At 42.5% G+C, this 22,840-nt stretch overlaps 1 protein-coding gene across 11 annotated transcripts in view; it reads right to left on the bottom strand.

Annotated features, from left to right (window-relative positions):
• Positions 1 to 22,840, bottom strand: part of DMD (dystrophin) — a 2,108,520-nt gene that overhangs the window by 628,141 nt on the left and 1,457,539 nt on the right. For all 11 annotated transcript variants that reach the window (XM_075916549.1, XM_075916586.1, XM_075916651.1 and 8 more), the window contains one exon: positions 9,782 to 9,883. In XM_075916549.1, coding sequence (XP_075772664.1) covers positions 9,782 to 9,883 — 102 coding nt within the window. The remainder of the gene's footprint in view (positions 1 to 9,781; positions 9,884 to 22,840) is intronic.

Below are 22,840 nucleotides of genomic sequence, written 5' to 3'. Positions count from 1 at the left end.
TTTACAGACATTTTTGATAGGTGGTCGGGCAGGGCACATGATGTCCACATCTTCAGGAACTCTTGCCTGTACAGGAAGCTGGAGGCGGGCACATTCTTCCCCCCTCTGTGACTTTGCAGTTGGGGATGTGCAGATACCACTGTGCATTGTGGGGGACGTGGCCTACCCCCTGATGATGTGGCTGATGAAGCCATACACCGGGCATCTGGACCCGAGCTGGGACCAGTTTAACTCCCACTTCAGCCAAGCAAGGACGCAGGTGGAGTGCACCTTCAGCCATCTCAAGGCACAGTTCAGGTGCCTCCTGATCCGCCTCAATATGGGGGAGCACAACATCCCCAAGGTCTTCTCAGCGTGTTGTATGCTCCACCACATTGTGGAGAGGAAAGGGGAGGCCTTCCTTCCAGGGTGGGGGGCAGAGGCTGGCCACAAGGGTAGACCCTTTGAGCAGCCATGGACAGATTCCATCTGCCATGCCCATCAGGCCGGGGTGTACATCCGGGAGGCCCTGAAGGAGAGTTTCTCTCAAGGACCCCAGTAACTCTCTACAGGGCCTCCCCACTAGGAGCTTCTGACTTGCTCCAATATCCCTTTCCCACCACAACCCCCTCCCGCTGCCCCTTCCCTGATCTCAGAATAAAGACACCTGTATTGACTTTAACAGAACAAAATTGGTATCAATCTTTCATTAAAAAAGCTGGGAGGAGGGATGGGGGCTCATAACCTGGAGGGGGGGCTCAGGGCTGGGAGTGGCATGGGGGGGCAGCTGGATGTCCCACCTCAGGTATGGGGACCTCACTGAACTTGGGGTTGGGTGGGTCTGGAGACCACAGGAGGGAGAGCCAGGAGGGCGAGCTGGAGCAGGATCAGGGATGGCAGGGGGAGGTGGTGTAGGCATTGCTTGGGAAGAGGACATCAATTGGAGGAGGCAGCAGAGTCATCGCTTGGGGGGAGGGGGAGGAAGAAAGGGCATAGCGGGAAGGGCAGGAGGGTGGTAGGCAGGAGCAGTGACAGCAGCAGTGTGTGCCATCATTTCCTGCATGGTGGCACACATGTTGTCACCCTGACGAACAAACTGGTCCCATATGCAGGTCTGCCAGTCTGCGTCCTCCCGGACCTTCTGCACCAGGGTCTGCTGCATGTTGTACAGGACGCACACATGCTGCCTCATCAGTTCCTCCTGGACCATGGAGCACTTTCACGTCCCCCAGGGTCGAGAGGCTGGCACAGGTGGTGTGGCTCGCCCCTCAGTCACGGCTGGGGAGAATACAAAGAGGGAGAGGTGGTTAGGCATCCATGCAGACGCTGTACCTGAGGCCATGCCCTCCTCTGTGAGCAGTGACCAACCGTTCTCAGGCCAGAGGAGGGAGATGTCCTGAGAGCAATGCCATGTGTGGCCTGCCTCACAGGGATCCTGAAGTGCCCAGAGAATCATTCTGGCCACTGTCTCCCTACATGGACAAGCAGGCAAGGGATGTGTCTGGTCAAAGTGGGATCCCATGGGTGGCAGAGGAGCTGTGAGCAGCCTGGCCCTCCCTGGGGCTGGCACATACACCTACACCTCACAGTGCTGTCCGCGGGAGCGGATGGTGCCTCGCACGTGCAGTCATGACTGTGTGCGGTGTCTGGCACGTCTCGGTGTGTCTGGGGTTGTGCCTGTGCCCTTGTAGCTAGCCTGCTTCCATCCATGGCAGATGGTAGGAGGGAATCCCTCTTCTCCAAGCCAGATGTGTGTATGGCCTCCCCTGAGCCTGGGAGCAGGAGCCTGGGCTGGCTCAGGGGCTGCTTGCTGAGTCCGCGTGGTACACAGTAATGCTGTATGTTGTTCCACGTGCATGGACTGCAGCACAATGTCCAGCCCGAGCAGGCCAAGTGATGCTCGCACTCTTTCACTCTGCACCCGCCTCCCCCTGCCCAGCGTGTGTGACAAACTAAGAGCACTCACCTGAAGATCCCTCCCCAGTTTCAGACGATGCCTGGGACATGTCCTGGCTCATGGCAACCGGCTCCAGGGACAGCGTCACTATGGTTGTGTCGTCCTCCTCCTCTTCCTGCCCCTGCTCTCCCTCCTCCTCCTCCTCCATGACCTCTGGCCGGGCAACAACGGGCGTCTCCAGCCTGGAGTCCACCATGACCAGTAGGGAAATGGCTTTCCCACCCCCCAGGATAAAGTGAAGCTCCTGGTAGTAGAGGGAGGTGTGGGGTCCTGCCCCAGAGTGTAAGCTGCACTCTCTGGCACTCACATTTCACTGGTGGAGCTCCTTCACCTTACTCTGGACCTGTTCTAAGGTCCAGGGTGGTGTCCCTGCTCTGTGAGAGACTCGGCCGTCTGGCCATAAATCTCTGCATTCCGGTGTTTGGAGCAGAGATCCTATAGTGTCTCCTCCTCACCCCACAAATCGAGGAGGGACAGGATCTCCGCTCTGGACCACAAGGGTGCCTGCCACTTGATACCACTCAGGGAGGTCTTGGGGGACTTGTGGCTGTGCCATGGATGAGCAAGCCTATGGTAAGGAGAGCTGAATTGTCAGGATGCTGCTCCAGGGCTGGCTTCCTGCCACAAGGCTTGTCCAGGGTGCCTGCAGCTTTAAGAGGAGCAAGGAGACAGGAACTATAGAGCTGTGATTACTTTGGACAGAGCATCCACCAGGGTACCTGTGTTATTTCTTGGAGGCTTCTTCTTTCGACAGAAAACCCTCTTCCCTGTCCGCACACGCCTTTTTCTGAAAGACCTCTTCCTCGTAAAAAGAGGTTTACTCCTCTGGGTTTTTTATTTTTTTCCCGAAGGAATGTGATTGCAGTGTGGACGTAATTGAAGTTTCAGAAAAACTCTGCAGTGTAGACATGGCCTGTGTTGCTGAGCAAGGGGGACAGTAACCCCAAATCTGTGCATTGGCTGAGGGAGACCAGAGCTTTTTGCCCAGCACAACAAGGTGGTGGGAAGCCCAGAGGGCAGAAAGGTGGGCATCAATGGCATGATCAGCACACCAGGGGATAGCCATGAGGGCACATATGTTAAAATACCTTAGGAGTACTTTAGAGAGGCATCATATTAAGTTTTGTGTGCATAATGTTGAGCATGGAGGGCTAGATTTTGACTGTCAGTCCAAAGCTGAGCAAGAAGATGGGGCATAAACTTCATCACTCCTTAGGAGGCATTTTAATTCAAACAGTGCTCTACTAATAATTCCTACTCCAATGCCTCCTTACTCTGGAGAAGGGAGAATGCATCTGCTAGCAGGAGTAGAGAGAAAAACATATTGACTTATTGCTGGTCTTTACTAAAAACAAATGACAATGCTTATATTTTGGCTCAGTTGTACTAACCAGAAAGCAGGGACACTGACCTAAGGGTACGTCCAAACTACATGCTTCCGTCGACGGAGCCATGTAGATTAGTTTACTTGAAAAAGGGAAATGAAGCGGCGATTTAAACAATCGCCACTTCATTTAAATAAAAATGGCCGCTGCGCTGTGCCGATCAGCTGTTTGTTGGCACAACACAGCAGTCTAGACGGGGATCTCCGACCTCAGAGCCCTTCATTGGTAGATCCTGTAAACCTCGTTTCACAAGGCATAAAGGATCTGCCGATGAAGGGTTCTGGGGTCGGTAGATTCCCGTCTAGACTGCTGCACTGTGCCGACAAACAGCTGATCGGCACAGCACTGTGGCCATTTTTATTTAAATCGCTGCTTCATTTCCCTTTGTCGTCCTGCCTCATCTACATGGCTCTTTCGAAGGAGCCATGTAGTCTAGACACACCCTAAGACTCTACCCCTTCCATTGCAAGGAGCAGTGAATGGGTATACAGCAGCCACTCCTTCTGAAGGCCCAGCTTCAGTTTAACCATGTATGGGTGCTGGGACCATTTCCTTTTACTTCCCTGCACAGACACACAGTCCAAGTCACCATCTAGCCCCTATTGACAAATGGTTCATATAAGTCTGATCTCTCAGTATTTTCCAGAGCTAGAGCACTGGCTCAACTGGAAAGGGGAGATCTAACTTGGTAGGATTTTATGACATTGACCACAGATTTGCTGCTGACTGATACAATGTAGAAAGTGCTTTTAGGGACACCAAGAAACTTAATATTTAAGACACAGTAGAACACAAAAGGGGAATATTTATCTCTAAATTCTTCAAACAGAATTACATTTTAATCTACTTCTGCATCTGTAGCAAATGATTACTGTAAAGTGTTCACTCATTTAAAAGGAACAAATTTGTGAAGGTGAACAAAAGATGTGGTATGAATCATGTTATAGCTTTGCTGACAACTTAAGTTATCAAGAAATGTTTTATTTACTTTGAACTTAGGCACACTTCAATTTAAGTTAGGCAGTGTTCAAATGAATCTCTGTGGAAGCACTAGAATCTTTGTATGCAGATACAAATATTAAAAGTGAAGTACTGCATAATATACAATAGTCCTGAACACAAGACAGAGAGAAAGAAAACATAATCCTACTCATGTTTCCAATACTGCAAAAGAGATGTTTCCTGATAAAATTTTGGGTGTTACACATGGCATGGTTGAAATACATGCTTAATTAAATACAGGTAAACAGATATATTAGTAGTCTTACCCTGACAAAGAGGCTATTGGTGATTCCCTGCTCTGTGTCTGATACTCTTGCCAAGCCTGACACAATCACTGCTTCTCTAACACATTTCTGTATTAATCTGTATCTAAAAGGTATCATGGAAACAGGGCCAGATTAAGGGGGGGCTAGCCGGGCAGCTGGGGGGCGCCTGATGGCAGCTGTAAGGGGTGCTGCGCACCCGGCCACGCGGCACCCCTTACAGCTGCCATCAGGCACCGCACGCCCGGGGCCAGGTGGCGCCCCTTAGAGCTGCAATTGGGCACCTCGCACCTGATTGCAACTGTAAGGTGGGAAGCGCGCCAGGGGGGTGGGGCTGAGGATGGAGCCGCACATGCGTCGCACTACCACTGCCTGGGGCACAGGAATGGCTCGAGCCGGCCCTGCATGGAAAGTATTGTATACAAAGTGGTAAGATGCTGACTCCAAAATTTCAGTGTGATGAATGTATAGGGTGTGTACAAAGCTATAAATATATACTAAAATAATATTCTTAAAATGTGTTTGGCAAACAGTGCCCGCACCTAGTCTGCCCTAGACAAAAAGGAATGGATATGTGCTTTTCTGATTAGCTTGGGCATCAGGCAGAGACAATGAAGTATATTTAAATGCAAGGTAACAAAAGCCACCAGGGGAGCAAATAGAGAAAGACAATTACTTGAACACTCTGAATGTGGGATGGAGACTGCATGCCATGGAAGCCTTCCTGCATCTTATCACAAAGTCATTAAACTTTGGGAAGCTACAAAGAAAGGGCAACAAAAACACATTTTGGCATCTCTTCCCTACAGAGATAAAGAACTTTGAATTTTATGAAGGGTCCTGGTCAGAAACTCTGATTAGCCATGCTGGAAAAGAGATTTGGGGAGAAAAACATCTTTGACCAAGAGACTCTAGCTTGTTAAATCAGGTTTTAGTCTTAGTGTATTTATACATTATTTGTTTGTAACCCTTTCTAGCCTTATTCCTTACTTTCAGTATCACTTAATTCTATTTCCTCTTGTTTAAAAGACTTGTTTTACTTTAACTATAAACCAATTTACAGCTTTTATTAAAACTGCATGTTTGTTAACCGCAGTTAAGGTAATAAGGAGCTGGGTTTTGTCTTTTTAAGGGAGCAGCAAACTAAATTTCAGTGAGTGTGCAGAGAGAGGGCTAGCTACTGCAGGGAGGTGTCTGAGGCACTCAAGAGTTGAGGTTCACTCATTGTTACTTGCTTGGCAAGGTAGGGAATGGCAGACTCCTGAAGAATTTGCTGGTAGAGAAAACAAGCTTGTATACGGGGGAGCAGAAACATAGCTTAGCAGAAACGAAGTTCTCAACTCCTGTGGTTGAGAGGGGGAGCACAGTAACTCACAACCCTGGGAACTTCAGCAGATGGTCAGACTTCCTAAATCAAAATTGAATTCTTGTTTGGGGATACTGATAGCATGATCCTTACAAGCATGACAGATTGTATAAAATGCTCTAAGATCATGAATTTATGGAAAAGAAAGGAGACAAGCACAGTAGAAAGAGGATATTTCCATTGTCCAGCTTATCAAAGAACTGCTCATTTGGGATGACAGACAAGTATTTTTAAATGGAAAAGACAGGCTATTTAAATGATCAAGTCTATATTCATTAGAACATGATTTTGTAGGCATACATGAACCAATCAATAACAATTTCTTGGTAATATACAATTGCTGATTTTGGCAACATTGTTTGTTTGAAAAGGTAAGTAGGTTTAAGTGAGGTTTAATTTAGATAATTAAAAAAATAAAAACAGCTGGAAGAGTAAAACCTCTCTTGCTGTGATTGACTGTAACTGAAAATGACTAATGATGCTGCCATTTTCAGCTCTTATATGATGAAATGATGACTGCCAGATTGTAATTGCCCCTTAGTCTTCTTGTCCTCAGCAATTACTTTATGTTAGTGGGTGGGGAAGGGGATAAACTTTTGCCCAAATATAGGAAGCAGTGTAGGTATTTATTATTTTTATTATTATATCAAAAGTAATACATTGGGAAAGAAAGCCCTTTTAGACCCAGAAAGCTTGAGGTAGGTATGAAGTGACTAGGTTGTAGCTTTTGAAACTGACAAAACAAAATGAGGGAAAGGTCACTTACATTTCAGTATTTATCTATATTGTGTTAGTTACTGTTCACCATAGGAATAAACTTTTATATACATTTCAAGCAGGATATGAGAGAGATTATGCTTCCTATTTTTGGGCAATTCAGGCCATACAATTCTCAGTTTCCATTGCACTTTAGATTACAAAGAAATGTAATGCAGGTATCTTAATCAAATTATTTTTTTAGCTGAAAAAATCCTGTAAAATTCCAGTTTCATTTAACTAAAATGTACAAGTGACTTACATCAAATATGGGTGCGGAGTACACTCTGCAGTGGCAGTCCAAAACCAGGGGTTCACATATTAATATGAATTTTTCTTACTCTTTATGTGCATTGATATATAATAGGAATATTTATATTTCAAAAAGTAGATTTAGTCATCATTTTCTATAGGTGTGGGTGGCAGTACTACTTATTACTACAGCTGTCTGATATTAGAAGATCTTTTCAATTGGTTATAACTTTGCCAACTATCAACCACTCGAGATGAGATTCTCCATATTAACGGTGAATTGTTTTGGAAAGATTCAGCCAAAATGCTTTATTTACATCCAATAAATTGGAAGCATGTTTTTTTTCCCCGTGTAAAAAATTTCTTCAGACCTTTCCTGTGAAATGCTCTAGTACTTCTCAATCTTTGGAGCAGGAAGTTGAAAAAGGAGGTAGGGGAAGAAAGATTTTTTTGATGTTCCAGAATGAGGTAGGAGTAGTTTGGAAAAATTATTACGTGATCACACAGTTAAAGACTGAATCATATGCATTAGTGGGGTAAATAAAGATAGTACAAGCAACCAGAATCATCACATTTTCTAACTTTTTAGCACCTCATTTTGCAGCCTTAATAATGTTATTTTACCATAGTTTTTTGCGTATGAGTAAATTAATCTAAAGCAAGGGATGCAACATTATTACAATTTCAACTGCACCTTTTGTGCAGAAAAAGGACTTGTTGCATTAGCTAGAAAGACCTTCTTGGGACTTAGTAACAGTGATTGGTACTTGAATTGACTTAGTAAGAACCACCGCAAAGAGGCCACTCAATATAAATGGGTGGAAGCCTAGGAAAACTACATCAAAAAAGCAATTTCACATTCTGACATTGTATGTTCACATTTCCATTACTCACTGTACACCAGATAGTCACTGAGCCAAAAATTAACTTCACAGGTTGGTCAATTAACTGAATGGCAGAGTGTAATGAAAAAAGTGAAATGCAATTAGAGGTGGATCAGAAGTGAGATTCCCTACACTCCACAAATAGTTATTAACTTGCAGATATTCCACACAAGCACATTATATAATGTCATCCTCAAAATTACTACTTAAGAGACACTATTGTTTTGAATTATGCAACAGCACCTGGCAATCGCCACAACTAATACAGTTATTTCATCCAATTAAAATTATCTCTATTATTAGAATCAGTCTGTCAATCTTAAAATAAAATGGATAGACTAAGCATGCTTCTTGGACATACCAAATATTTGTTTCACAAACTAACACAGACTAAAAACTATAGCAGTATGCATTTATAATGCATTGCTATTGGTGCTAACACCTTACTCATTAAGATGTGGCATAAGGTCTCCTAAGATTATAACTGCAGTCAGATGAAATGTGCAAATTCAATAATCACAGCAAGACCTTTGTTCCAGCACCCACTTTGTGCACTATATGACTTGTATATGACTACTCCCAATAATAGTAGTTCCCTTCTGAAGCCATGAAAATGGAATAACACTGCCAATCTAAAGATTTATGACTACAACTTTCCTCACAAAACTTGGCTCAAATAACCTTGAATTTACCTTTTGAGTATTTTCTAAAGGTTTCCAATTCTAATAATATAACTCATTTTAAAAGTTGGGATTCCAATGAGGAAACCAGTTTTCAAAGATTTCTTTGGAGAAAAAGGAACAAAATAATCGTAAATATATATTTATTTTTAAAGTGGAGGTAAAGATAGAATTTCAATGTGACTTAAGGAAGATTTGGTAATCGGTAGGAAAATAAACTGCACATATGTTTCAAAGTAGCTAAACACAAGCTGCAGAAGAAAAAAGGAAGTGTAAGTACAAACTGTTTTGGTATAATAACATTATTGACCTGTGCTGTTTTGAAGAAGCTTTAAATACAATAATGAGTCTTGCTATCTCTCAGCCCTACAAGAGACAATTGCAATACAAATTTGGACTGATCAATAAGGCGCTCTTAGATGCTCTTAGGAAGATTTAATCATAGTGTCTAGTGATAATTTGTTGTCATGTACAAAAACATAAGCAAGACAACACACATGAAATAGCTCGTGCGCCAAGACTCTGCTCGATGGTGATGTTTGACAGTGATAGTTGCATACTCACTTCCATTCCCCTTCAGTCTTCGAATCCAAAGACTGTGATGAGGATGATGCTAATGACCTGTTGTATCCCAATAGGCAGACACAATTATCCTTTAGCATCAGTCCCCTATAGACAGCCTCTTTAATCTTATCGTGATTTGAGAATGAGCTCCCACAAGACAGCAATCAGTCTTTCCTACCAAAATATCCTGTCTGTCAAACAAGAAGACAAACACGTGATATTTCACAGGCAATTCTGCCTGTGCTTTGCTACAGGCCAGCAGAAGAGTTGTCTCAATTGGCCTCACCCTTCTCCCCTCACGTTTGGAAAAATGTATAAGATGGGACCCTCTCTGGTCTGCATCTCACTTCCCTCTACACAAAATAAAATAACTTTCCCCACAGGATGTCTTTAAGCTTCATTTGGAATAGAATGGTCTGATGTAAATGGTGAGGTAAGTGCATATTGGTCACATTTTTAATGTGAATGACCTTCTCATGAGTTTGGTGAACTCCAATAAAAAAAGGCATATTTAGTATCACAGTGCACAGATAATTCTGGCTTCCAGTAAAATGTTTTTGCCTCTCCTGTTGTACAAAAGAGTCAATATTATTTTCCAAATTCTTCCACTGATTTTAAATGGATGACATCAAGGACAAGGGTATAACAAGGACAACATAACCTATTATGTGGTAATGGATACTGCTTCATTACCTTTACTGGATGAGTGGCTGGTTTTTCCTTATATAAATGATGTCCTCTAGACAAAACTCCTTCCACATCCGGCTGTTTAGCTTGAACTGCTGCTTCAGTTTCCTGGGTGGAGGTAAAAATAGTGTAAATTAGTTGTATATTCAGGACTAAAACCACCAACTCTTAAAGTTCCACAGGCGGCTGTATACACCTCAGTAGATTAGTTTCTGTTTGCAAATGGTGACAGGAGAAAGAGAATCACTGAAAAATAAAACAGGGATAGAATAGGAGTAGTCAAATAAACAGTGATATAGCCCTTCATCCATGAAGGTCTCAGTAAAATAAAATGACAGAAATCAGTGAAAATTCACACTAGAAAGAACAGGCATTTGAAAACTAATTTGAACAATTCTATCTTGTTGTCATCTTTTACGTTTTAAAAAATAGAACCTGATATTAGAAGTTAGTGCAGTAGAGGATACTTTTCCCATGTAGTAGTGGATGTCTTATATATGTTACCAGGTTGAATGCTTTTGGGTAACTAACACTACACTAATAATAATTTATAATGAAACCTCCAGCTTGCTGAATCCAAACCAATATTACAAACTACACACTAACAGCACAGTAACTATTAAAACCACCCTAAGACATTTATTGCATGTTAGACCTCCATGGTGCAGCACTCTCTGGACTTGACTGATCCCAAATGAGGGATTCTTCTGGAACAGGGGAATTCATTTCTGCCCCCCCTGTCATCACCCTCCCCCGCATCCTTGCCTGGCCATTGTCCTCCTGGCTGACTCCCTCCCTGGCCTCCAGCCCCATTGGGGAGCCCTGAAACCCCACTGCCAGGCTCCTGGCCTCACTGGGCTCCCATCTACCAGCCTTCCATTGGGGCTTTCTGTTCCTGGAACATCTCTGGCCCTGCCTGTCCGCAGATGTTGCCAGACTAGAGAATCTTGATTTAGAGAGGATGAACCTGTATTATCAAGAAGGAAGAATGACACCTACTGAATTAGCAAAATCATTTCCTTTTTAAATTTTTTCCCATCCAAGTGCTGAACACATCCAACCTAGAGATGCACCCAAGATTAATACTATATAGTATCTGATTTCAAAAACATGCAATTGGGGAATACCTAATTTAGGGGAAAAAACACATCTGTGCATAAAAAGGAGAAGAAAGAACATACCACATATCCAGTTTTGAGGAATTCATTTTTGCTTTATGTTGATGATGATTTTAAATGAATAATGAATGTAACAAAACACTACAATATTATCTGAGGAATCTGAGTGAGTTCTTACTTTTTTCTCCATTTTCTAATTTCATCTGAATCTCACAGCTTCTCAAATGAGCTATTTCCTTCAAACAACGCCACTATCTATCCACTGACTCTCAATCTTTATTTTCTACTCACAATCTCAGTTATCATTAGTTTGACAGGAGGCAAAATTGTATTCCAATATCATAATGTAAGGGCTCAAGAACATCATTTCATTGATTAAAATCTGAAAAAAATGCTCTTTTTTCTGTACTTGCATTTCACTTGTTCAAATCAATGTCATTCTAAAACACAACAATGGATCATTTCACTCCTCAATATTCAACTGTCAATAATTCCACAATTCCTGCCTGAAAATCTACATGCAAAACTTCCTGAACAGCACAATAAAATTATCCCAAATGGAAGTCCCGAAGTCCACTGCCTTCTCTTATTCATATTTCCTTACATTATTTATCAGCCTAAAAGATGGTCAAAAGCTGTCCAGTTTCTTGCAGGAACATTTTAAATATTTTGTATTTTACTGATTCCTTTTATATGGGTATGTCTAGTCTGCAGAGTTTTTCCAAAATACTGGAAGCATTCCAGAAAAGCTCTGCCGTGTCCAAGGAATGTGTCTTCTTTTTCCGAAAAAAAGTTTAGAAAAGCAGATGTATTTTTTGACATCCCTGTAAACCTCATTCTGCGAGGAAGAAGGGATGTTCCAAAATAGACTTTTTCCCCCGATATCTGTCCCAGTGTTGATGGGCCAATTGTCAGAAAAGCCTCTTTTGGAAGAAAGGAAGAAAAAGATACACAAATTGCGGTTCACAATTGGTGTATCTTTTCCCAGTAGAACTTTGTAGTCTAGACACAGCCTATATCTTCATTCCAGATGAAGAATGGTCTGAAGAAATTAGGATCAAATTCAATAAGGACAAATGCAAAGTACTGCACTTAGTAAGAACAAACAATTGCACACCTACAAAATAGGAAATGACTGTGTAGGAAGGAATACTGCGGAAAAGGATCTGGGGGCTATAGTAGATAAAAAGCTATATATGAGTCAACAGTGTAACACTGTAACAAAAGAAGTTATCATTCTTTGACACATTAGCAGTAGTGATGTAAGCAAAACACAAGAATTAATGGATAAGTACAGGAAGAACTTGCCTAGGAAGGTTGTGAAACCTCCATAATTGGACATTTTAAAAAGCAGATTAGGTAACCATCTGTCATGGATGGTCTAGATAATACTTTGTACCGCCATGGATACAGGGGACTGGAGTAGATGACTTACTGATGTCCTACATTTCTCTGATTCAATTGTCGTACTCCTGAGCACTATAATCACTGCAGATTTAATTTTGCATTCTGCCATTGTTCCTTCTCTTTTTTATTTCCTTCATCTTTAGTTCAAGTTCTTTATCAGAGTCAGATTTCTTTTCCTTTTTTGTCACAACACTGTCTAACATTATATTTCCTTATTCCATAGGGAAATGTGGAACAAAGGACATGTAAAATAAAAGAAACAGTGTCTTCATCTCAGTTTTTTTTTAAATTAGACATTGTACATTTAAAATGAATTAAAATAAGTCAGTACTAATATTTTGTCTGTCATTTATCCTTTTGTCTTATTACTATTTTATATGCTTTACAAAGTTAATTTGTGAGTGTATATTAATATTCAATATTCATGTATATTGAATATCAAACAACATTCTGTACCATCTGCAGAAAATAGAAGTTATAATTCACTATGGAGATCAGAGAATAAGGTGGATATCTCCCTCCATAATAGATGAAGACTTACCAAAACTAGAAAGAGCTTAAAAAAAAAAAAAGGATGGAGTAAACCTTGCAATAGTAAAGTGGGTAGAATTATTTTGTGCAGTCTACATTTGTTGCCTCTACCACCACATCTAGCCAAAATGAAATGTGCTAGCTCTTCCATTGCTTTCTCAAATCCAAACCTGAATTAAATACATGAAATTTATAATAAGGAGAATTAACACTTTGGCTTTTGCTAGAAATGTTCAAGTTGAAGTTTATGCAAGGAGTCCCATAGAAATCTGTAAGAATACTAATGAAGTCAGTTACTATTCAAGATGTATAAGAGTGACAAAGTTCAGTCATTCAGTAGTATATATCCTCTACCTTCAGGGTACAACTGATGCATTGTAATTTACAATATACACATTATAATAATGCTATATATAGCTCATTTGAATTTGTAACATTTAAAAAGAGAATAGCAAGTTCAACAACTGAATGGCAATCCAAATTCTGCAGTCAAAAGGGTTTCAAGAGACATTCGCATACCCCCCCCCCCAAAAAAAAGTTGTAGTCATGCATTCACACACCACAGATATAATTTTGAAAGAAAATATGTGTGTGTGTCACATATTGGTGAGTAACATATATTTTGCACTACATAAAAATTGGAAAGAATATATATTTGTTTTTGCCCAGTAGGCTGAGGTGAAAGTAAACCGGGAGGGGCCAGCACAGAATTCTGGTAAGAAAGTGGAATGGTCCAAGTACAACATACCAGCAAGCTATTTATAGTTGGTACTGTGTGCCAGAAAAACACTCTACTGCCCCTGACCACCTCCACGGAGCTGTCTCTCACGAGAATAGAACTGAGGAGAGGGAAGAGAGCTGGGAGCAGTACAGGAGGCAGAGGAGCTGCCGGTGTCCTGTTCCTTTTTCCTCTTGGCTCCTCCCATTATCCTTCAGCAAGGCTGTCACTATATGCAGCTAGATGAGACATGGTTTCATGGAAGGGCAGGGGACAGGTCTGAAAGCAGCAGAACTCCCGGAAGCTCCTCTGGCTGCTGTACCACCCTCAGCCCTCCTCCCCATCATGTCATATGTAATGGGGAGTGTGGTGACCCTAGGCTGGGGGTGGGGCAGAATCACACAGAGGGTCACATAAGGAGGAAGGGGGCATGTGACCACTCTATCTAGTGTGCCCCTCTGTACCAGGGAGAAATTAATTTTACTTTCACCACTGCCAATTTTTAATGGCTGGGTAATCAAAATGTATCCTATTTAGAAGTTAAATTACCAGTATATTTTGATGTAGTAGTCTTTGGGAAGTATTTTCCAGTTTGTTTTCTTAAGTCTAATATCTCAATGTCAATTGTGTTGATCTAAATCTTAGTCCCATTGTTGAAATGTATGTTAAATGCAAAATGATGCATAATTCAAGTTTTGTTTTCTGCATGAATTATTTTCTTGTTCATACTGTCAAAAAAAAGCTCTTAATGCACCCTCAATGCTTAGTACAGGTTGGACCTCCCTCATCTGGCACCATTGGGACCTGACCAGTCTCGAATGAGGGGATTTGCCGGACAAGGGGAGGTCTCTCCTATCATGGCCTGTGTCACTCCCAGCTAGCGCTCCAGCTCAGCCCCACTGTTGCCTGTCCAGCTGTGGATCACCGGGATGGAGCTCCGTGGCTGCCACCAGGCATGGAGCTCCATGATGGGGACCAGAGCTCTACGCCTGCTGCTGCTGGCCTCCTGCTCCTACCTGGCTGCAGGTGCCAGTACTCCTTAATGCACTGACTGCCCCTCTGAGGTCCCCACTACACAGGGCTCCTGGCTGAGTCATGCCCCCATTGCTCCTTCCCTTCAGCCTGACCTCCCTATATCTGGGCTCTGAAGTCCAGGAACATCCGTGGTCCTGCTGGACCATGGATGTTGCCAGACTAGAGAGTCCTGGCTAAGGGAGATACAATCTGTATTTTCTGTGTTTTGTGCTTTACTACATATTAAAAATATCAATAGCCAGAATTGTCATATGAATTATTTTAAGCAGTTACAAATGCCAGAAGAAAACCTTTTTAAAAGTCTTAATATTCATGAAATATTGTCAAAAAATTTTTTTGTTGAATTATTCCTTACTTGAAAGAAATAAACTTTTGATAGCCTCTGTCAATGAACACGTTTTCAAGCACAGTATTTTGTAGCACTAGAGTTCAGGTCTGTCTGACAGGTGGTATTAAATTAATGTAAGTAGACATTCTTAAATGTACATTCAGGATTCTGTTCTATCATTCAGTCCCACAAGGAGAAGAAAACATAGCAACTCTGATCTAGACACCACTAGTCAATTCACAACAAAATGAAGATAGTAGATGTCATCTTGCCTGTGTATTATTCAGACTCATAATTTAAACTAAGATAAGAGCTAGGGTCATACTTTGTCCTTGGATGTTTCCTTCAGGCTACCATTGAAGTTAATGGGATCTGTCTAGGCTACCCCCCCAAGGGCAGAACTGAGCACTTAGAGGATGACAAATCCAGAACTTTTTGATAATGCTTTTGTAAGTTTAAATGCTGATTGTAATCTTGAAAGTTCTAGCACTTCCACTCTGTGTATTGACAGACATGCTATGGGACAGGTGCAGTGTTATTTAGTTCATTCAACACAAAATATTTCACGGTAAAAAATGTAGGTAATTCCACTGGAATTACACATTAGGGAATCTTGTGAACTGCCTGTTGTGGCTATGTTGCTAATTTAACTGGAGGATTTCCCTATCAAATTCATCAAACAAATGTGTCAGGTTAAAATATATAAGGTTGCTAGAAATTCCACTCTCTTTCAGACATGTAAAACTCACAGAACAAACATGAGATCAAGATCTAACTCAGAGGTCTCCAAAGTACGGCCCGCGGGCCGGATGCGGCCCGCGAGGCCCTCTCATCCGGCCCGTGGAGACCTTTTTGTCTACGGAAACAATTTTGGCATCCAGGAAACAATTTCACCATTCACACTAATACAGGTGTTCATGTGTAGTGTATCAATGTGTTATTAAATAATAACTGAATAAAATAATATTAAATAAATAATTAAAAACAACATCCATGTTTTGATTGTTTTTTATTTGGACCTCAAGTGTGTAGTCGGCCCCCGAACTGCTGTTTGATAGTTAATGCGGCCCTCGGGCTGAAAAGTTTGGAGACTCCTGATCTAACTGATCACCATATTTGGTGTTGGAAAGGAATTTTCCTCCAGGTCAGATTTGTAGAGACCCTGGGAGATTTTGCCTTCCTCTGAAGAATGGGCCACGGGTCACTTGCAGGCTTAAACTAATGTACAAGGTAAGTTCTCTGTAACTTTAAGTCTTTATTATTTGAAGACATCAGTAACCCAGACAGAGATGGGGGGACAAAAAACAGTACTATGTAGCACTTTAAAGACTAACAAGATGGTTTATTAGGCGATGAGCTTTCGTGGGCCAGACCCACTTCCTCAGATCAAATTGTGGAAGAAAATTGCCATGACCATATATACCAAAGGATACAATAAAAAAAAATGAACACAAAGGACAAATTAAATTTCAGAACAGAAAGGGGATAAGAGGGAAGGTAAATGTCTGTGAGTTAATGATATTAGAGGTGATAATTGGGGAAGCTATCTTTGTAATGGGTAAGGTAATTTGCGTCCTTGTTAAGACTTAGGTGTAAAGTGTCAAATTTAAGCATAAATGACAGTTCAGAGGATTCTCTTTCAAGTCTGGTGGTAAAAGGTCTTTGAAGCAGGATGCAGGTAATCAGGTCGTTGAGACAATGCCCTTTCTGGTTGAAATGGAAAGAAACTGTTTTTTCTTTGTGATCCTGTCTAATATCTGTTTTGTGTGCATTGATTCTTTGGTGAAGTGTCTGAGACGTTTGTCCAATGTACATAGCAGACGGACATTGTCGGCACATGATAGCATAAACTATATTTCTGGATGAGCAGGAATATGTGTTCCTGATCTTATAACTCAATGGCTGTGTCTAGACTGCATCCCTTTTCCGTAAAAGGGATGCAAATTAGACACATCGCAATTGCAAATGAAGCGGGGATTTAAATCCCCCCCGCTTCATTTGCATAAACATGGCTGCTGCTATTTTCTGGCTCGGAGCTTTGCCGGAAAAAAGCTCCAGTCTAGAAGGGGATCTTTTGGAAAATAAAGCCTTTTCTGAAAGATCCCTTATTCCTTTTTTAGGGTGGTTAATGTAGGCATTCGATAAATATCCTGGGCTTCATTTGCATCTTGCCGGGCGCCCCCATTTTTAAATCCCCGTTAGTGCAGACACCGTGACCGCGGCTACATGCAACACGGAGTAGGTATTTCGAATTAGGCTTTCTAATTTGAACTACAGTTACTCCTCGTGGGGGAGGGTCAATCAGGGAGCTGTCAGGATCCAGGAGACCTTGCAGGAGAGCTTACACCTCGAGGAGCCCGCAGAGCCACCCCAGTCCTCCCCATCAGGGGCTCGTGCCCCATTCCTCCCTCACCTCCTTCCACTTACCCCTCCCTAGCCCCCCTTCTTGAAGTAAAAAATAAAGGACACGTGTTCAAAAATAGAAACTCTTTATTTAACAAAACTGGGGGTGGTGGTGGGGATTAACTTCTGGAGAGACTGGGAAAAGGACGTGGGAGAGGGGAAGAAAAGGGGTGAAAGAGGGGAGGGGGAAACCTGGGAGGAAGGAGCTGGAAGGAGAAATCCAGGGGAAGAAGGAGGGGAAATATAAAACTATGGTACGCCCACATCTTCAGTACTGTGTACAGATGTGATCTCCTCACCCCCGAAAAGATATTTTGGCTTTGGAAAGGGTTCCGAAAAGGGCAACTAAAATGATCAGAGGTTTGGAACAGGTCCCATATGAGGAGAGGCTAAAGTGACTGGGACTTTTCAGTTTGAAAAAGAGGAGACTGAGGGGGGATATGATAGAGGTATATAAAATCATGCGTGGTGTGGAGAGGGTGAATAAAGAAAAGTTCTTCATTAGTTCCCATAATAGAAGGACTAGAGGACACCAAATGAAATGAATGGGTAGCAGGCTTCAAACTAATAAAAGAAAGTTCTTCTTCACAAAGCAAATAGTCAACCTGTAGAACTCCTTGCCATACGACGCTGTGAAGGCTAGAACTATAACAGAGTTTAAAGAGAAGTTAGATAAAGTCATGGAGGTTGGGTCCATGGAGTGCTATTAGCCAGGGGGTAGAAACGGTGTCCCTGGCCTCTGTTTGTGGAAGGCGGGAGATGGATGGCACGAGACAAACGGCTTGGTCATTGTCTTCGGTCCATCCCCTCCGGAGTAGCTGGTGTTGGCCGCTGTCGGCAGATAGGCTTCTGGGCTAGATGGACCTTTGGTCTGACCCAATACAGCCATTCTTATGTTCTTATGTTCTAAGCTCAGGGCTCAGGGTCGGGGGTCTCACTGGACCACCTTGATTTTCATGCAAACCTGCTCCTGGGTTTGCATGCGATCTTTGGTGGCCAGGCTGGCAGCTGTCCTGCCCTAGACAGCCTCTTTCCTGTGCCTAGTGTGGAGGTCGTGGACGTTGGGTGCCTCCCCCCAAACCTCAGTGAGGTCCATGATCTCCACACTAGACCAGGTGGGCGCCCGCCTCTTGCGGCCCCGGGAGCTGCCAGCCTAGTCCCAGGAAGAGGCGGAGGGCTGAGTGGCAGCGGGTGGCTGGCTCATGCCGTGCCAGGTTCAGGATCTGCTGGCTGGGTGCTGGCAGGCTTGCACCTGGCACGGGCACCGTAGCCAGACCGTACCCTTTTAAGTGCTCCGGAGCCGGGAGGGGGGCAGAAGAGTTTCCCTGGTTGTGGCCACCAGGGCAAGCTGGGAAGGACTAGCCTCCCACTAGTTCGAATTAAGTGGCTACACAGCTCTTAATTCGAACTACTTAATTTGAACTAGGCGTTAGTCCTCGTAGAATGAGGTTTACCTAATTCAAATTAAGTGCTCTGCTAGTTCAAATTAAGTTCGAACTAGAGGTTTGCATGTGTAGTGCCTATGAAAGGCGCTGTTAGTTCGAATTAACTTTGTAGTGTCGACATACCCCCAGAGCCTCTCGGAGATAGGGGGCTATTTCATCTTGGTAGGTGAGATTCTGTAGCCTGCCATGTTCAGAAGGTCAGACTAGATGATCATGATTTTCCCTTCTGACCTCTGTGTCTAGGAGTCTATGGCAGCCTTAGTGTAGAAAAGACTCTGTTAGCTTCTAGCACCACATCAGTTTAACCTATCAACCGAAGAAACATGATGGTAGAAGTTCCACAGTCAACAGTGTCTTGTCTATATTATAGCAATGAAATTCAACCAATGTTAATAAAAGTGAATTAAATTTTGGATTAAATTACCTGTGTAAAGAAGTCCATGTGGAAATTATCTATACATAAAGAGGTTGGCTATACCCAAGTTTAAAGGTGAATGCACACTTCAAATGAAAAGTAATTATAACTTTAAAATAAAAAATAAAAAATTTAAAGCTAGCACACTACGTTCTTTAAAAAAAACGCAGTTTCCTTTTAATAGGATGGCAGCTCAGACTCATTTAAAAAAAAAAAAGCTTTCTTCAGAGGGACACAGCAGTCAGGAGTTGTTGATTAGAAATTTTTCACTGCTTTAGAGTGCTTAACAAACATTGACATTTGGTAAACAAACCTATCAAATTTGAGACACTAAAGTAAATTAGAGGGCTTCATTTTGACAAGATTTTCAGTTCTGGACCACAAAGTATATTTAGACATGAAAAAATGAGGCATTATTTAATTAGACAATGGAATAGTATTGTTGTCCATCAAACATGCATAGTGAGGAAAGATATTGCTGTTAATATAGAGATGGCTTACAACTGCAGCTCACTAGTTATAATAAGTTTAACTATGTACTGACTATCTTTTTTAATCCCAAATTGCCCTGGATTGTAATATTTTTCGTGAAAGAAAATGGCTTTTATTAAGTGCCTGTACAATGCAGAGCACAATGGGGCCACTCTAGTAAAAGTGTCAAACTAGCAATATTAACTACGAATCTCAAATGTAGTTTGATAAAGAAATTGTAGAAAGAGGATCAGGTTTCATTAGCGCTCTTAGTGATGAGTCAGGGCTGCCAGTTTATCACAGAAGTAATGGAAGGCACAGATTCTGTTACTTTCCAGGACATTCCGTAGCGGCTGGCCTACGGGCCACGTGAGCAGCTCAGGCAGCTGCACTAGCCACTGCTGGGGCAGTCTCGTGCCACTGCCCCCTTCCTAACAGCAGCAGGAGTTTGGTTGTAGGAGGGGGCTCAGATCTGGAGGTTGTGGCGTGGCAGAAGATGAGGGCTCTGGGCGGTGTTTAACTTGGGGGGGGCTCCAAGTGGTGATACATCCCCCCCCCCCGCTTTGAGCTCTGTACACTGCCTCCACCCACAGGCACCACTCCTGATGCTCCCATTGGCCATGGTTCCCAGCTAATGAGAGCTGCAGAGCTGGTGGTTAGGGTGGGGGCAGCACATGGACCTGGGAACCGAGGGAGGGACATTTTGTTGCTACCTTGGAGCCACAAGGAGCCAGGCAGGAAGCCCTCCAGTACCACCAACCTCCTGCACAACACTATGGGGGTTCCCAGGCGGCAAGCCTTCCCCACCTCCAAACGAGCATCCATATTGCTTCCTGGAGCACTCCCCCTATGAGCACCCAGACCACCGCCTCCACCCCAAAATTTACTCAGGTCCCAGACAGGTGATGGATAGTGAGTTTCTGTTTCCTGCCCATGAGCTGTGATGACTTTTCCTGAAAATATCTGTGACTTTAGTGATAGGGCATCTGGGCTATGTCTACACAGCAGCATTATTTCAGAATACCATCAGTTATTCCGAAATAACATAGTCTGTGTCTACACAAAAGCAGTTTTTTCAACATAATGTCGAGCTGGAGGACTGCTTACTCCAACTCCTGTAATCCTCATTGTAGAAGGAGTAAGGGAAGTTGGGAGAAGAATGTTCTATCTTGAAATAATTGCTGTGTAGACAGCACCAGAAGTCGAAATAAGCTATTTCAACTTAAGCTGTGCAGTTAGCGTAGTTCAAGATGCATAGCTTATTTTGAATTTAGCCCTGCTGTGTAGACATGCTCCTGGAGTTCAGGAATGCAGACATGTCTACACAGCAATTAGACCCCCACTCTCTGACCTGTGCTAGCCAACCTGGATTTAGGCTAAGATGCTTTTTAACTGCAGTACAGACATTCCAGGTCAGGCTGCAACCCACACTCTGGGATCCATTCACCCTGCAGGGTCCTAGAGACCAGGCATGAGACCACGCCCAGTCTACACTACAAATTAACAGCCCCGATGCCCATACCTCATGATCTTGAGTCAGCTGGCATGGGCTGGTTGTAGATTTTTAATTGCAGTGTAGATACTTCCTAAGGACCAAACCCTTATGGACAAACACGGGCCTTTTCCAGCCTATAAGATTGTATAATCAATAAAGATCTCTTCCCAACAACTCTGACTACATTATTTATTCCCAGTGAAACATTACAAAGCTAAGCTCTTTTGGTAGCAGATATTTATTTATGCTAACATTGCCTTAAATCAGGCAGAAGAAGATCATTCTTGAATGGAAAGAGACAAGATACACCATTGCATCATGTTACTTATAGCTATGTGCCAGATCATTTTGTTCTACATACTGAATAAAAAAATCTAGCAGTTTTTTAATTCAGTAAAGCATTACTAAATGTGTGGAATCATCCTACTAACAACTTAGAGGGGCAGCTGGGCAGCTGAACTCTGCACAAGAATATCTTTTAAATATATGTATTTAATATTCATGGGGTATCTGACAAAAGTATAAATATTTCAGGATTTTTTGAAAATACCAAAATGATGGACCAGTATAAAGAATGTCCACTTTGTTCTTGTTTAGATATGTTTGAGGCTAACTGAGCCTATCCATTTTACAATCAGGTTTTATTTGCCACTGTATCTCACAGGGGTGCAATGAGAGGAGTGTGTGAAATCAGGGGAAAAGATCAGGTTGGGCTAAGCTAGTTATACTGATCCTCTACAAAATACATCAAGAATCCACAGAACCCCACAGAATCTGCTTCTTTTTTAAGTTAGGCATGATGCAAAAGGTCCATGCTAAAAGAACTAGAAAGAATCTGAATTCCTTATATCTATAAACTGCATATATTGTGGGAAATTCCCATATGTAGTGATTCAAAGAAAGTTTATAGACATAACAGCCTGAATTATTTAAATGGATGTCACTCTAATCTCAAAATGATGCTCTGGCTAAGAATTTGAAAATACCCTTATTAGCTTATACAATTAGAAATGAAATTAGCAGCGTTGGATACTTCATTCATAAGGATGACCCAGAAACCCGAGACACTCGGGCTATAGCACTGTATAAAAAGCTAACAGGGTGCACCAGGAGAAAGCTCCAATTTTGACGTGAAAGACAGATTTTTTAGAGATAGGTAAAATGTGTGAAAAGGGGATGTGTGGTGACATAGAAAGGAACAAGAACTGCCATGGAAATAAGATACAGAGGAACCAGGGAGTGAATTTTTATGCCATTTATAAAATATATTTACTGGCAAATGTAATTCACCCATACAAACAATGATTCCTAAGATGACTGATATTGTTTCCAGGGAGTACTGGTGCGGAATGTTTTCACAGAATCATAGAACACTAAAACTGGAAGGGACCTTGAGAGGACATCGAGTCCAGTCCCCTGCCCTCATGGCAGGACCCAGTACTGTCTAGCCCAACCTTTTTACACCCAAGATCACTTTTTAAATGTCAGAACAAGCCAAGATCTACCACCCCAGCCTTCCCCCAATACCCCACCCCTTACTTGAAGCCCTGCACTCTCTGTTCTCCTCCTCTCCATCACTTGCTATCCCCAGCCCTTATACACTCTCAGGGTATGGCTACACTGCTGCTTCTTTTCAATTCTTCTGTAGGAGGAGGTTTTTTGAACATTTGGCCGGTCTATACTGTGCCAAATGTCAGAA

The sequence above is a fragment of the Pelodiscus sinensis genome, chromosome 1, assembly GCF_049634645.1.
Source record: "Pelodiscus sinensis isolate JC-2024 chromosome 1, ASM4963464v1, whole genome shotgun sequence".
Lineage (NCBI taxonomy): Eukaryota > Metazoa > Chordata > Testudines > Trionychidae > Pelodiscus > Pelodiscus sinensis.
This window is presented reverse-complemented; position numbering and strand designations above follow the sequence as displayed.